The 17,676-nt window shown below is 36.0% G+C and overlaps 1 protein-coding gene across 1 annotated transcript in view; it reads left to right on the top strand.

Moving 5' to 3' along the window:
• Positions 1-17,676, top strand: part of LOC148949806 (B-cell receptor CD22-like) — a 392,914-nt gene that overhangs the window by 121,099 nt on the left and 254,139 nt on the right. The window contains exon 4 of the mRNA XM_089093108.1: positions 14,463-14,573. Within this exon, the coding sequence (XP_088949234.1) occupies positions 14,463-14,573 (111 nt within the window). The remainder of the gene's footprint in view (positions 1-14,462; positions 14,574-17,676) is intronic.

The raw sequence follows: 17,676 nt of genomic DNA, 5'->3' as shown, positions 1-17,676 counted from the left end.
CACACATTTTGCCAAACGCTGAATTTAGAATGAGCTTATACATTTCCTTGTCCACCTTTGAATTTGCCTTAGAGCGTTTATCGACAAAGGTGTCGATAAACGTTTTCAAATAGGGTCGCTGATTGAACTGTAGGACCCTGTGTATTTTAGTGATCTTGAAGCCGTTGCTCACCATCCAGTGCAAAAGCACATGGTGAACAACGATATTCACTTTAGGGTCCAAATCAGCAATCAGTTTCTGTTTGGAGGGAGTCCAATGCATCCCCATCTCCGCACCCAATGACCGAGTGTATGGGTTCAGCGAGTCCTTGCACCTTGGTAGATTTATTCAAGGAAAAACAACCACTGTGGCTGTTTCGTGAACTGCTAGTAGACTGTGGCCGTTTATTTCCAAGAACCATACAGGCGATCCGTTGTCCTTAATTATTTTAATTTCGGGAAACTAACAAAGATTCTCAAGCCATTGATAGTTACCAGAAGGCACAGAGTAGTTGGAAATTTCCGAGGGGTCTAACGAGTTCATGTCCAAAAACACTGCATTTGACTTTGCACCGGTGCTTTGCCCGCTCGGATCGGTTGATAAGACGCGGTCCCCGTGAAAAACGTACCCTCCCCTCATTGAACGCTCTACAAAAAGGTGCTGATCTACATCGGTGATTAGGCCTATTTCCTCCCTGCTAATTTTTAAAATTAAATCCATCACTAAATGGGGTGTAGAAAAATAGTAGCCTATATCTAACCCGAACTCTGAATAGATCTGGTCTGTGTTCTTACAGATTATATCCAACAGAGTTAGAACGTCACTGGCCAAGTACAGTCTACAATAATCCCACCCATTTTTACAATCCCTCTTGGACCACACCTTTTTGGCAAACTCATACTCCGCGGCTGTGCATTCACTGTTGGTCAGTGAATTGTAAAAAGCTGCCATTGGAGGTAGTTTCTCCTCACTTAAGCGTGCGCCAGAACAGTAATAGTCGTACGCATATATACCTTTGCAGGTCAACAGGTCATACATTTCACTGTCTGGAAAGTGCTGTTTAAGCAAGGGAAAGCTATCAAAATTGTCGCTTTTTTTCACTTGAATCAATTGACTCAATGCCTTGGAGAAAAAACTAAAGGAATCTAAAAACTTGATTTTATTCCAGCACCTATGCCCATTATCCACTACCTGCCATTTCAGCTCGAGAAGCAATAACTTCTCAGCTGATTTGGGAATAATGTTGTAGATAAAAGAACTATTTACCCATGGAAAATCTACTCCCCCTCCCTCCCTATGCATACGTGCCAGTGTCAGTAAAATAAATTTTAAGTCATAATTGGAATTATGAATAAAAACAGGGATAAAAAACTGCTGGCTAACATTGAAATTACACGATTGAAGCGCAACCCCCCTAAAATTACTACCCCCAGATGCTCGTTCCTGCCCCAAATGGTCATGATCTCTGACTTTCCCCCGCCCCCCACGTTTCCCTTTAGTCCCCTTATCCACTTCTGCAAACTCTCCCTTACAAACCCAACATATTTTTTGATTTTTAATCGCGAGACGATCCTCTGCAGACAGCACCATTGGATAATGGGTATTTCTCAAACGAGAAATAGCGCCATTAGCCGTGCCAATCAGTTTAGTCAGTGCCTTGACTATGCATCCAGGTCCCTCATCCAATGTGTAAACTATTTCTAACAACCGCATGGTGTTAGAACTATCTCTTTGTGCGTGGGCGTAGGAGACTGCAATGGCCTGATGTTCTTTGACCCGGTTGTGATATTGTGGGTCATTCATCTCCACTAGTTTAGCCTCACAATCCAAAGATATTTTGTTGCATTGGAGAAGGGTATTTTGAAAATTCTTAAAACGTAGAATTGCCCTATCCCCTGAAACCGTTTCTACTGTCTGATAGCCATATCGTCTACAGTGCTTCATATGATTCCGTAGTTTCAATTCTCTAGGGAATTGTGACAGACATGTTGGACAGGAGAAACATTCCCCGAGCTCCCTACCACCCCCCAGACCTCTACTCATGTCATTAATAGGGTTAAAATGCCCGATTATATTCGGTTGACTAGGTGGTGTGTAAAGCAACCAAACCCAGTGTTTAACCAAATCAACTGACGAAGCCCTTACTGGGAAAACCACCCCCTTCTTTTTAGAGCGAGTTCCATCTTCAAATTCTGTTTCGTATTATACCACAGTAACGCCGATATTTAAGTGGGCATTAGCCCTTTCAAAAAGGTCAATAGATCGAACTGTTACTGGATATTTTCCTTCTAGGCAATAAAAATCTACAACTGCGAAAACGGACCCTTCCTTCCGGTGTACAGCCCAGTGATCCAAATTCTTCTTGGTAGCGTCATCTGCTAGAGGCTGACAGGCTGATATGAGGAAAGCATATCTTAAACACATATGACCTGTTTCAAAACAGATCCGCTGGACACCTTGACAACCTTCTAGATCCGGATTATAATTTAAAATTGTCTCCCTTTCAGGCCCACCTGCCCCCCCCTCTTTAAATAAAATCTTTCTTAAATTTATAAATATTTACGCTTAAATTTTCAACAAAAAGAACTAGAGAGCCACTACTGTTTTCATTAAAGTTCTCGAGATGCGTTATAATTTGATCGACCCAATCCATGAAAACTCCCTCAAAATTTTCTAAATTTGAATAAACCAAACGCATCTCGGAATGTATAAAATGATAGTAAACTTTACTTTTTCCCTCATTCAAATAAAAAACCTTTAAAACAAAGGAGACCTTAATTGAATCCCTCCCCCACAACTGAATCTGGTTCTCCAGAAGTGCACGAATTTTGTCTACATAGTTGTGTACAATTTCTATTGGATCATAAACAAATTTCCCACCCATAAGTGTATTAAAGGGATCACCAAGCGGTCTAATGAAATAAACGATATTCTTGAAAATTCTTTTGGACAACTTACAGACTTGGAGAGATGTACCCTCCTCTCCGTCGGTTATCTTACCCCCTCCCACTACCTTTTAAACCATATGCCGAGGGGAAGCTGCGTCAGTCGAGTGAAGTGGGGAAATGTTAATGTAATCTGAGGGGGAAGGGTTTCCCCTCAATCCACCGACAAAATCATCTAAAATTTGCCTAGTGTTTGGACTTAGTAATGCTAAGTCTGAATCTGAATTATCTACATTACCCAGCTCAACTGCGCTATTATCAACATTTAAAAAATCACCTAAAAAGTCGTCAATATTATCTGGAATTTGATGTAAATCATCCCATAGTGAATTGTTGGGGGACTCCACGTGTGCATCCTCTCCTTCCCCTTCTTCACTGGACGGCGAGTAGGGGACCAATGCTCGCCCAATCTATAAGTGAAAAAATAGCTTATTTTCAAAGTGTTCAAATCATCCCTACTGCTTTTAAAATTTGGATTATTATTGCTTAATAACATTTGGTTAATTCAACTTAAGATAATCTAAGATATGACATAGAAGCCGACAATTTGTTCGTTTATTTTCAGTGTTCAAATTTTTTTTTTTCGGCGCTCCCCCCCCAGCGCCCCCCAAACCTTTCACCACAGCGCGTCCCGGCCCAACCCTGGCGCTTTTCGGAGCCCCAGCGCATCCCTGTGGCGCTTCTGGGGCCCCGCATCGCTTCCCGCGATGCTTCTCGGGCCCGTGGCGCATCCCTGTGGCACTTCCCTGACCCGTGGCGCATCCCGCGGCGCTTCCCTAACCCGTGGCGCATCCCCCCGGCGCTTCCCTAACCATGCCCCCACACCACACCCCCGACCCACCAGTGCCGTCCGGGCTCCGGGTATTTAAATAATGTCCCAAAAAACCGTATTGTTAGGTGGCATAAGTCGTTTCGCCTACTCCCCGTACAGGTTGTCTATGACTCCAAATGAGCCTAGATTATTTTTAAGCTCGTGTCTGCTCTGTTTCCAAGCGTATTCTCTGGGAAACAGTACAATTAAATTCGAGAACCGTTAATTCTTATTCAGGAATGTCTCTCCATCACTAAAATATTGGCAAGACTTTGTAAGATTGAAAATTATTTTAAAATATCCTTGCGCAAATTACGGGATTCATATGTGACAAATAGATAAATGTGAATAATCTCACTCAGTTCCTTCTCTTGAAACTATGTGATAATCAATTGTGAAAAATATGGGGATTTTGAGTTTCAAATGGTGAGCATTAATAGAAATTACCTAAAAATATTCGCTTATGAGATATCGAAGCGATAGCAAAGATTAGAAAAGGGCGGTTTCTTTGCAAAAAATTACATTTAGATATCTCCGAGGGAGGGGGAGCAGAGAAAAGAGTGGTTTCATTGTAAAAAATTACATTTAGATATCTCCGAGGGAGATAAATTTAAAACAATGGTTGGGGGGGGGGTGAGGGGTTAATATCTCACAGAGATAAGTTTATATTGGGATTGAAAAGGACTAAAAATTGGAAGAAATAGAAAGGTAGGAAAAAATGCTTACAGGTTTATATCCCGGCTGCACTTGGGCATCCGAAGGACCAGGTAGTGCATGCTGGAGGGCCACTTCCTGACCTTGCATAAGTGGGGCAGCTCTTGAAGGCCCAGGCAACGTATGATGGAAGGTGGACGGACCGGCTGCGTTACATTCTTCAACAGATGATTGCACTTGTTTTGGAGGCTTCGGCCAGCTACCATATTGCCGGACAGTAGCCTTCGCATGGCCCGCATTATTAACCCTCGCTTTCTTGGAAGGAGGGGGCACGCATTCTTCATAATTGGCCTTAAAAAGAAGAGAAAAAAGTTAGTATTGAAATAATTTGCCCCTTTTTTACAGAAAGAAAGTTAGTATCATCATCCATGTAATTTTGTTTAGACAAAGCATTTATCACTAAGAAAGCACAACGTAAAAAAATTTCGTGAAATATACTAATTGCATCCTTTTTGAATCTGAGAATTACGGCTCACTGAGCCCTTCAAAAGCCGGCCTATATAAGTCAGCCTAGTTTCTTATTTTTAGGCATTTCTGTTCTTTTTTGGTTTTAATCTGTATTGAACATGCCTTGTTTGATGCATTTAAAGTGTTAACGCTATTTTTTATCTTTCCATATCCTTTTATGATAGCTGGTATTTACCCTTCCCCCAGAAAAAAACACCCCGAGGAAAATAATCCCTGAGAAAAGACATGGAAAAATACCCCCTCCCCCCCAGCGGAAGATATCGCATCCTTTTGAATCTGAGAATTACAGCTCACTGAGCCGTTCAAAAGCCGGCCTATATAAGTCAGCCTAGTTTCGTATTTTTAGGCATTTCTGTTCTTTTCTGGTTTTAATCTGTATTGAGCATGCCTTGTTTGATGCATTTAAAGTATTAACGCTATTTTTATCTTTCCATATCCTTTTACGATAGCTGGTATTTACCCTACCCCCAGAAAAAACACCCCGAGGAAAATAATCCCAGAGAAAAGACATGTAAAAATACCCCCTCCCCCCAGCGAAAGATATCGCATCCTTTTGAATCTGAGAATTACAGCTCACTGAGCCGTTCAAAAGACGGGCTATATAAGTCAGCCTAATTTCTTATTTTTAGGCATTTCTGTTCTTTTCTGGTTTTAATCTGTATTGAACATGCCTTGTTTGATGCGTTTAAAGTGTTAACGCTATTTTTTATCTTTCCATATCCTTTTATGATAGCTGGTATTTACCCTACCCCCAGAAAAAAACACCCCGAGGAAAATAATCCCTGAGAAAAGACATGGAAAAATACCCCCACCCCCCCCAGCGAAAGATATCGCATCCTTTTGAATCTGAGAATTACAGCTCACTGAGCCGTTCAAAAGCCGGCCTATATAAGTCAGCCTAGTTTCTTATTTTTAGGCATTTCTGTTCTTTTCTGGTTTTAATCTGTATTGAGCATGCCTTGTTTGATGCATTTAAAGTATTAACGGTATTTTTTTATCTTTCCATATCCTTTTATGATAGCTGGTATTTACCCTACCCCCAGAAAAAACACCCCGAGGAAAATAATCCCTGAGAAAAGACATGGAAAAATACCCCCGCCCCCCAGCGAAAGATATCGCATCCTTTTGAATCTGAGAATTACAGCTCACTGAGCCGTTCAAAAGTCGGTCTAGTTTGTTTGAAGAAAATCCCCCCCCCTAATACTAAACGTTGAAAATGTGTATATTTAGTCAAACATCGAAGCAGTGATCTAAGCTATGGTTCTATTTCAGTTATCCAATAAATAAAAACATGTTTTTAGTCGCATCCTTTTGTATCTGAGAATTACAGCTCACTGAGACGTTCAAAAGCCGGCCTAGTTTGTTTGAAGAAAATCCCCCCTCCTAATACTAAACGTTGAAAATGTGTATATTTAGTCAAACATCGAAGCATTGATCTGAGCTATGATTCTTTTTCAGTTATCCAATAAATAAAAACATGTTTTTAGTCGTGTCCTTTTGAATCTGTGAAATCTTTGGAAACTAAACTGCTAATGAGCAGGAAATGCTTTAAAAAGGGTCAGAGCTAATTATATGCCTCGCACCGGAGAGCCTTGTGTCAAAACAGAACGGCATTTACATTAAAAATTGACAGAAGTCAGTAGACACTAAATCACAATAGAGAAAAGTCAAACTTTAACGAAAAGAAAACTATTTCTTTTTGCGAGAATTTGATTGTAAAACAATGGGGGATGGGGTTAGGGTAAAAAGAATATATTTTATGTTTTCCTAGTGAGTATAATGATGTTTGTATGGTTTGGGGGGGGGGGGGTGGTGGGAAAAGGCATAAATTTATGTTTTAGCTTAACATAATGGAGGATGTCAAAGGAAAATAATTTTTAAAATAAAAAGGAACTTAAATGGTAAATTTAAGTTGCCACGGCTTCTAATTCATCAATATTATCCATTTTAGTTGTTTACACGGTGTCAAAATACTTTCCGATAATTTAATCACATTGCATGCCCGTTATATACGAAATCTCAAGGGCGAATTGTTATGTAACGGGGAAATCATATATAAGCAGCCCTCTGATTGGCTGAGAAGGAGGATGTATCCGACACGCTGATTGGCTGAGAAGGAAACACGTGATCTAACTGTTTCCGGGAAACTCATAACATTTGTCTTGAACAACAACATCAAATACTATTTCTGGATCATCCATAAAACAGACATGAAAAACATCAAATAAATCGAACAACAAGTGACAAAACCATAAAACAGACATGAATTGCTGTTGACATCCATAAATGTGACAAAGTTCCTGTTTTTCAAATTCTCACTGACAAAAACCATTAAACATCCATGAAAAACGTCAAATAAATCGACCAACACACATAACCATCCCAGAAAACATACATAAATGTGACGAATTCCTGTTTTTCAAATTCTCATTGACAAAAACCATAAACCACGTGGTTCTCGTGCTCATATATGGTGTTAAAAAAAGTTGTAGGTGGCAGCAGGGGTGAAGCGTCGCGCTGGTACCCCCTCCTCTACTCACAAGATATTGTTTTAAGGAGTTTTTGTCTTCTACTACTACTACTACTGACAACTCACCGCAGCACCAAGCCGCCTGAGGCCAACACAGCTACGCATGCTCCTCCTCCGCCCCAATCTATTCAAAGCCTCCCTTTTTACACCCGCCCACGAAGTTCCCATTTCCTTTAAATCTTTCTTTGTGACGTCCTTCCACCCCAGACGAGGACGACCTGCTTTCTGCTTAGCCCTAGACGGTTGGCCGAAAAGAACAATCTTCGGCAGTCTGTCATCCTTCATCTGCACAACGTGCCCTGGCAACCTCAACCTTTCTTTCATTATAGCCCTAGAGAGTGGTATTGGACCACATTTTTCGTATAGCCTATTGTTTGAAATACGGTCAGTCAGTCGGGTACCCAGAACAGTCCTTAAGCAACTTCTCTGAGAAACATCTAGCAAATCTTCATCCGCTTTTCGGAGCGTCCATGCTTCAGAGCCATATTTGACCACTGTCATCACTGTAGTTTCTAATATTCCAATCTTGATTTCAGATTTATCTTCCTGTTCTTCCAAACTTTTTTTAACTGTGAAAAACCCCCGGAGTCTTGGCTATTCTACTTTTAACATCTTCACTGCTCCCATCATCTTTGCTAATAATGCTAACAAGGTAAGTAAAGCTGTTCAGCTGATTAATGTTTTCATTACCTAACGTCACCTTTTCATCTTCACTTATTCCTAGCCTTAGTGACTTAGTCTTCTTAACATTAATTTTCATACCTATTCTAGAACCCTGAACTCACGAAACCTCTAAAACTTCATTCATTTTGAACAAACTTTCACTTTCAGTTTTTGTCTTCATTAATTTAAAATCTGTATAATGTAAAAAAGGAGGTCTTCTACCTCCGCCGTCTTGGACGTTACGTTAAAGATTGCCATTTAATAACAGAGCTTTGAAAATGAAAATCACCTCGGACAAAAATGACAACTTTAAACTTTTTCAAGTGGGGCCTGAAATGTCAAAGTAATTTTTCAGGAAATCCTGTTTACATTTTTAGGGGACGGTTCATTTGGAGAATGTTAATCCTGGGAAATAATCCCCACTCTTCCGCCTTTGTGCATATAAGCACATGACGTGATCTTGGTCACAAAAAAAAACAACACCTGGCTATTGCAACAAACAAAATAATAAACAGAATTTAATGAATGACAATCTTATAATTATAAATCGATCTACACAAAAACTAACCTATAGGACTGTACTATTTTCAGTGTGATCCACAGTAATCCTGGGGAGTTTCCCAAGCCACTTAATTGTGTCATGCGAAGATGATTTTCACTTCAGGCTAATCTATTCCTGCAATAGTAAGGTCCCCGTTCTACCCTTAGCACCCATACTATATGCTCAGTCCAAATATACTATCAAAAATGAGAGGATACTAGAGGTTAAATTCCCTCTCCAGATTGATTGAAAATACCTTTCACATGACTTTCCGCCGCCCTTTGACCTTCCCCTTTGACCTTGTGTCATTGGTGTGCTGGTGTCACTGGTGTATAACCTGGTTTTAGCTGGTGTAAAACTGGTGATTACGTTCTATATAATAGCCCTTCATTTGGTATAGAGTGCATACATTTGGTAACGTTTGTGACACCATGCGGCAGTATGACCTTTGCCACATGATGTTGCATTAGCAAATACTCACTGTTGATTTTGTACAGAGCACTAGCAGGGCCTTTGGATATGCAATTTTAATCCCATAGACATGCGGATATAACAATGTAATTACAACATTTTGAATTAAAAATGGTTAGACATATCTTTTATATTAGTGATTGCGTTAATAAGCAGTGACTCATTAGAAGAAGCAAAGGAGGCAAAAAGTGCCAAGTCAACGTTTTTTTTAATGATTGATTCAGTTTAACGCCCAAACCTGGGTGGTTCCTGTTGATATGCTTTAGAATATGGCTTTAAATGTTCTTGTTTAATGCATATTTTTAAAGTTTTGCCAAGTAAATCAGCTACTTTTATTCAAAAGGCGTTATGTTTCCGATACAAGTTTAGAGAAAACCAGACAAACTCGGGGATTTGGCTTAACCATTCAATAAAGTGTGCTGAGTTTTAGGGGATGGGCAATTAATCTCAATTTAACCGAAGAGACCATATAACATGTTTTGACTTGCTAAAGCCAAACTGTAAATGGATTTAATAGTAAAATAGTTGTCAAACATCAGCATTCTCAGTTGGTAAATATTTAGTGTCTTGAGCTTGGACCAAAACTTGATTAGAGCCATTTATCCACCTCTATTTGTCTATTTGTTGTGCCACCTCTTGATTACGGCTAAGCTATGGGACTCAATTGATTTTTCGGATTAACTCGTTTCTATTATCACACATACCACTTTAGTTTCAGTCTTAAAGTCGTTCAGTTTATATTGCGGCTTCAAATGACCAGTATGCAGATTTAAAATGGTTACCCATTTGTTTAAGGAAGAGGATAAGCCTGTTTGAAAGGCCATGGTTCGTGTAAGGAAGCCTTCCCTCTAAGTTTAGAGATGTTATTCTCCACTTTAAGAAGGGTAATTTCATAGGCTTAACTTCAACTTTGAGAAACCAATATATTGTTTCATCTCTAAACATTTCAAAGATTTAGCTATTGATTAATTGCTCAAGCCTTAAGTATCTTTCCTATTTCATTATCACTTTTCTTCTCTAAACATCAAATTCAATCATTTCAAATATAGCTATGAAATATTGGCTATACTACTTCAGAATTATAATTCATACTATTTGTCAAATCACTTTAATTAGTAGTTTATTAACTGTCCTTCCCTTTGTTAATTATCTACTTTAGCAATAATTAAAATTAGCAACCATCTATTCTAAACATTTCTGCTTTTTTTAGTGGCCAGCTGAATAAAACTATTATGGTTTAACTAGGATTCTGTTGCTCCTCGAGTCTTCAATGCTTTTTGTTTTAAAAGGAATGAGGGAAGCCTGTAGTAAAACAGCTAACAAAATAAAAGGAGCTATAAAATTGCAGTTATTAAATTGAGGTTAGAGAAAAGGGATCATTTAATTCCTATATCTCAAATAATAGCTAATTTTGCGAAATATTATAAATCAGTGGCTCATTTTTTTCTGGATACGTATGAAACCTAAACATACCTAAGAAATATATCTAACATATCTTAATATATTGGGGTGTCTCGAAGCATTATGATGTAAATACTTTTGTTATTAAATAGTCACAACTGAAAGAAAGACCAAGGACTTAACAACTTTAAGTCTTATCCACCCTCGAAGGTCGTTCTAATACCTCTTATTACATCAGACTTTGAACGTAACTCCAATATGAACTTCTATCTCTGGCCAGAAGGTATGGAGTCTGATCGACGAAAAACTATCTTTCAATTTTGTCTCGGGGGGAGCACCTATAGGAAGAGAATATTATACTCGTTCATTGAAATCTATCCTCTGGAGAAGGGTGCTTTTCATTAGCTGGGAGGGCCCTAGCGACCCATCTTTTGTTTTTGTCCAAGAATATTTTTACTTCGAGACTTTGGAGAACTATGGTGTTGGAAATTCTATCAAGGTAGAAACTACAACGGTAATTGTTGTACAAAAGTTATTCAAACTGCCCCCTTTAAATGTATATCTTCCCCCTTCCTTGGGGGACAACTGGTCAGGAGGATTTATCAATTGCAAAATGTTGCAGCGAAATGCTGAAGTTGGAGTATCCTAGTGGGGATATGCCTAGCAATTAGAAGATAAGGTGGAGAAGCTGCTAGTCTTCCACACTGTTTTGTCACTGTTTTTTTTTTGTGTCTGTAGAACTTTTGCTTAGCATGAATCAGCGCGCAAATTTAAAGGAAACTAGGTGGTTGCACGGTACCAAGCAAAGTTGCTCATCAAGACCTTGCTACTTCCTTCTTCTTGTTTTTTCAGACCTTCCCTAACTGCTTCCTCCGTCAAAATCCAAAGGGAGACACATTAAAATATTTTATTGTTTCAAAGAATTTTACGGTGAAGATCTATTATGTTATTATTCCTGTGATTCTTGAATAGTTATTGTTTTTTTTTGTTTTTTTTTTCTGTGAAATTTGGGTGTTTTAAACTTTCTGGAATAACGCATTTTTACCGTTTGAAAAACCTCCCTACCAGATATGGTTATAAGGGTATATTTTTGAATGTCTAAGGTTTCGTGTAATGATTTTTGGATTTTATTTTAATGGTATTTGCCGACAATTCAACAATATTCTTTTTACATCCTTGTTTAGAAAATATATCACTTAAGCAAGGTCAGTTGTATACTCGAATTTAGCTGAAAAAAATCTTCGAGACATTTTGTTTTGATAGTTAAAAATTGTTTATTTACTGAAATACTTTTTTCTTATAGAGAAAGTGCTCTCTTATGTGGAAAGTTATATTTCTCCATAATGGGTGTGCGTTTCTGTAGCGGATGCTGTTAATTGAATTTCTTCCTAGTGCAAACAAAAGAAAATTAAATTTCATATAATGAGTGTACAGTTATACATTGGATTCATATCTCTACAGATGAGAAAATATGGAGAAAATGCTTTCATTAAGGGAAATTTATTACCTGTGATGAAACTGTTCAATTATTGTTATCCGTTATGGTGTGAAGATTGTTCCAAATCTTAAAAATTCAAAAATACGGAATATACATTTGGTCATATTTTTTTAATTTTTTGGGAAAGAATTAAGAGTCGTTTGAACCAATCTCGGGAGAATAAAACAATCCTCCCTTCGCTGAATTGACAAACCGTGACCCAATTAGGGAAAAGTAAGTGGATGTAAAGAGAGTGAATACCAAAGGGGATGTGAACACTGGAAGGAGGTGAACAAATACACCTTCATGGATTTTGCTCAATTGAAACTTTTGTATATAGATCCTGAGGTTGCACGATTTTCCTCTTTTTTATGTATATTTCATTATATTTCTTAAGGTTTTGCTTTATGAAACTGTATCCGTAATCCCCAAAAATTTACCACTTTTGCGCCTGAGTCTGTTTATTAAGCCCAAACCCAAATGGTTCAGACATTATATCTCATTTCAATTATTTTATGGAGGGATGTCAAAAATATATAAAAAAAAAAAAAAATCAGGCAACAATTCTTACAAAAAAATCCGTGTCAAATGCCCATCTAAAAATATAATAAGACATATTAACATCCACCACCTCTATGCTGCTAATTCCCAAGGAAAAATATAAGAAAAATTGTGCAATTAAGTCAAAGAAAAATTTAAGAAAAAAAACTTTGAGCAATGAGCGTTTTAGGACCCTTCAGAATTTAGTTATCCGGATTCTTTATGTTCGGGCAACAACCTAAAAATGGCAAACGCGGCTAATAACAGTAAGTATAACTCTGGGTATACTTTCAGCATTGCCATTGGTTAAGAAGGGGAGAAAACTGCGATCTTTTTTAATCTTGCTAAATCTACTAGTAAGAAGACTAATAAAAAAGAGGTGGGCCTTGTCTTTTCTTATTGTCTTATGCATGAATTAAAACGAGGTGAAATATGCTCTCCGCAAATTGCATATAAGCCTCTTAAGTTGTAGAATCCGTATGATACCTATTACACCGACCTAGACGTGACTTTAACCTCTTCATCTAAAACTCCAACTTAAATATTATGATTAAGTTCTTTTAGTTTTTTTTATGATTCATTTGACTGTTTTTTCTTTCATAAATCATATAATTTTATATACAAAGACATTTTTTCCGCAAGCATTCAGAAGGGTCCACTCTGTCGACTGTCCACTGTTGATAATCGAATACACATGGGTAAGCATGATACACGTGATCTGAGGTGTCCCTTGTATGGCACAAAGATACATGGCGCGGCAGAAGGGTACCTCACACGACAGAACAAGTGGAGCTTCTTGAAATACGCGAGGTGAAAAACAGTAGATAACCCATTGGTGCATTTTGCGCCGAGTGTATAAGATTTTGTGTTAGTTTGAACCTAGTTAAAATTTCCTCTAAATGCAAGAAAACCTAGTTAAAATTTCCTCTAAATGCAAGAAAACCTAGTTAAAATTTCCTCTAAATGCAAGAATTTCCTCTAAATGTATTCATATTCAGCTATCTTCCTCCTTACACATATCATTCGTCAAATCTTCCAAATACTTTACAACTGGAAAGGATGAAACGCTCAAGATGAAAACTTGCCATGACGAATTTAGTCAGTCGTTTATAAGGCTAGCAGATTGTAGCAAACTGCATCTTGCAGAATGTAACAGTTAAAAAGGTTAATTATTATTTTTTCCTAGAGGGGGAGCCCTTCCATCCCCCCTCCTCCTCCCTCCCTCCGTCCCCCCGCCTCCGCCCAATTGGTGTCCCGCCAACGCAGATTCTTAGTTAAATCTTCGAAATATAATACTAATGAAAAATCTGAAACGCCCAAGGTAGAAACTTGCCATATCACGGCGATAACGATATCACGATAATCACGGCGATAACGAGGTATAAAAGCTTTTTGTCCTCAATTTTCCTTGCTATTATAACTTTAAATGGTTTTATTTGATATATCTATTAGCCTAGTTACTGCTGCTGCGCAATTTTTAATTGGGTTCAGTTTAATGACATTAAGCCGCAAGTGTATTTCTCTTCGGCTTTGCTTAAACTTGACCCAGACAGGCTAGTTTTAAATGCTGCTTAAATATAATTTCGAATTTTCGAATATTGCTCCAGTTTTTATTTTCGAAAGCTATATTTTTGAAAAGCATTTTACTTGTTCGATGAAAATTTTTACCAAAAATATTTCAGAAAGCCTTAACTATAAGTGCGACGAAAATAGGAGGAATTGTGTAAGAATCGACGAATTGTGTAAATAGCGAAAATCAGGATTCCTCTGAGTGCTTATACTGATGAATAATAATAATAAAAAAATCAATTTCAGACAAAAAGATATGCTGTTTTCACGAATGTAATAATATTTTTTCGATTCGAAATAAATTGCTCTAGTTAAACTCTCATATTATTTGTTAACTAGTTCTCTTTTTTAGTTCCACCCGGCCCTCCAAAGATATTTGACGGAGGAGGAAGTGAAATACACGGAGTGACAGGCCCCTACCAAGAAGGATCGATTGTTGAGTTCAGTTGTATATCTAACGGAGGTATTTATCTATTATCAACACTATACATAGTACAAGCAATAGGCTAAACACGTTGTTTAGTAAAACGTATATTCATACACAAATTTTAATAAAAGAAAGACATAACAAAAAATTAAACAAGAAAAACGGGTTTTAATTTCTATAAAGCAGTGAATACAACACATTTAATTAAACACAAATACTCCGAATATTTTGGCCCCACATCCGGGAGCCTTTCTCAACGGAAAAAAAAATCTTACATAAACATAAAAAACATACTAAACAAACAAAAGAAAAAATATAAATAAATAGGAAAAGAAAACTTATATATTAAATAAACAAACTCCATTCACTGCCGTATACAATCGAATGCTTATATTGACACACCTTCTCACAGAATATAAATTGACATCTATCAAAAAATGAGAATATATTTATACTTAAACTAAACCAAAAAAGGTCAGCTAACCCCCGGCCCCTAACTCCTACATAGAACTCATAGGCTTATTACCCATTGTTTGAATGATAAATTTAACAGATTCGTTTTCTTTTAAGCTTAGCTATAGTTCGTTTACCTTTCCCAATATTTATCCCAGTCTGACCTTTGTCCGCAAGGACGTCATTCGTATCTGAACTATTATCAAAATAGTACTGGTTGAAACTTTTACCTGCTTTTTAATTAAACTATTATAAATCGAATTGATCCTAAAATCCCCTTCATCTCTATTGATACTAATACCCCCATATATTATCTTTTTTTATTTCTTTAATTTCCCTGAAGCTTTGTAAAAGTCCTACAGACGTATCTACTATTTTTGTTTGATCAAATAAAATACTGTGATGAGGAAAATTATAAAGATGTTCTGCAACAGCTGACTCAAACGTTTCTGGTGTTTTGTTTTGTTTTAGAGCGCAATCTATTGCATTCTTGTGTAGCTGTAGCCTATTTTCTAAAATCTATTGCGTTCTTCCCACATAAAATTTACCACAAGAGCATGGAATTTTGTATACTCCCTTTTGCAAATTTCTCGGTACCTTGTCTTTCCCTTTATTTAACAACGAGCTTATATTTTGTCCTGATTTAAATGTTGTATTTATATTATGTTTTTTTAATTCTCTTCTTAATTTTTGTGATAATATATATATATATATATATATATATATATATATATATATATATATATATATATATATATATATATATATATGTTTAAGAGGTAATTACTTGGCAAAAAAAAAAAAAAAAAAAAAAAAAAAAAAAAAAAAAAAAAAAAAAAAAAAAAACTGTTATCCTAATCCAGCAATTGAGACAAATGTGCACTTGAACGAGGTTCTCATCTTACACATCCATCCAACTACCTAGGACCAAACAGTATACCCAAACCATCAACCAAATAGAAAAGTCCAAATCCATGCAAAGTTGTCATCAATAAATGTAAGTCGTTGTAAAATTACCAGCAAAAGCACCTTAAATCTAGAAAAATATTTCCAAGTAAAACCTTCCATTTAGGGCTCATCAGGAGAAATACCACCGGCCTTAACGGGTTTCGAGGCTTTACATTCTTTACCCAGCACGGTGGCACCTCTACCATAAGATCTATATGGTAACCCTATGTCAGGTAAAACCTGTGAAATACATGCATACTAGTCAAGCTATTAAAAATTACATACAAAAAGTGTTTCAATGTTTCCATAGTAAAATCCCAGAGGTCACTGAAAGAGACCATTCTGGAACAAATGAAGACATGTCCAGATGTACCTTTTATTGGTATCTGGAACCAATTACCAATTTAAAGATCCTCAAGCTTGTTTGAAACCCCTAGAAACTCAAAAATCAAAAAAAAAAAGAAAAGCGCACGAGAAATTATATTAAAATATCATCCAGTATTTCTTTATAATTTTTTGCATATTTACTGAAGAGTTCATGATACATGAAACTAAATTTTTTGAATTGCCAACTAATTTTTTTGGCTGAAAAACCTCTTAAGATCAGTTTTTCGCTCAGCTTTTTACATCTATTTTTAAAATCTGTGTAATTACTGCATATTTTTGCATACCTAAATAATTGGGAATAATAAGCCGAATAAGTAATATTTGAATGTATATTACTTTCAAGATATGGAAAATTAATTACTTCAAAATTAAAATCATCCGTTTTATTATATAATTTAAAAACTAATTTATTATTATTTGAAATATTAATGTTTAAATCTAAGAAATGGTCGGAGTATCCCATCCCATAGCTAGGCTCAAGAATTAACTCTTGTGGATAAATATTTTTTGAAATCTCAATAAATTCTGCACAATTTATTACCAAGAGATCGTCTAGATATATGTTATTATTTGAAAGGTTATATTTTACATTACTTGGGCTATTTTTATTTATCATATATTCATATTCTAATTGAATTAAAAACAGGTCTGCTATGAATGGACTTGCATTCCCACCCATAGAAATACCTACAGTTTGTTTATATAAATTCCCACTAAATCTTATAAATGTATTAAATAGAACAAATTCCAATAAATCGCATACCATATCCAAGCTATAACATCTTGAATTAATAGTGCTTCTAAAGAAATATGTATATATATATACATATGTATATATATATATATATATATATATATATATATATATATATATATATATATATATATATATATATATATATATATATATATATATATATATATATATATATATATATATATATATATATATATATATATATATATATATATATATATATATATATATATATATATATATATATATATATATATATATATATATATATATATATATATATATATATATATATATATATATATATATATATATATATATATATATATATATATATATATATATATATATATAGCAGGTATGCTAGGATAATTTTTGGGACTGCTCGTTCCTAAACTTCAAAATAATTCTGCCCTTTTTAATTAAAAAAAAGAATCGAACTTTCTAATGGTAAAAGTTTCAATAAAACTGGATGTCTCTATATCCAGCACAAAACAGGGGAAGTTCAACGGTTTTTCTAAGATTTCTTGGAAAGTAGGTGCCAGTTTTTATTTTTCTGCCGTTTATCCGGATATTTGATCCAAGCTCTAGAAG

This window comes from Artemia sp. Qi Xiang Cuo, chromosome 8 (genome assembly GCF_049724085.1).
Source record: "Artemia sp. Qi Xiang Cuo chromosome 8, ASM4972408v1, whole genome shotgun sequence".
Taxonomy (NCBI): Eukaryota; Metazoa; Arthropoda; class Branchiopoda; order Anostraca; family Artemiidae; genus Artemia; species Artemia sp. Qi Xiang Cuo.
This window is presented reverse-complemented; position numbering and strand designations above follow the sequence as displayed.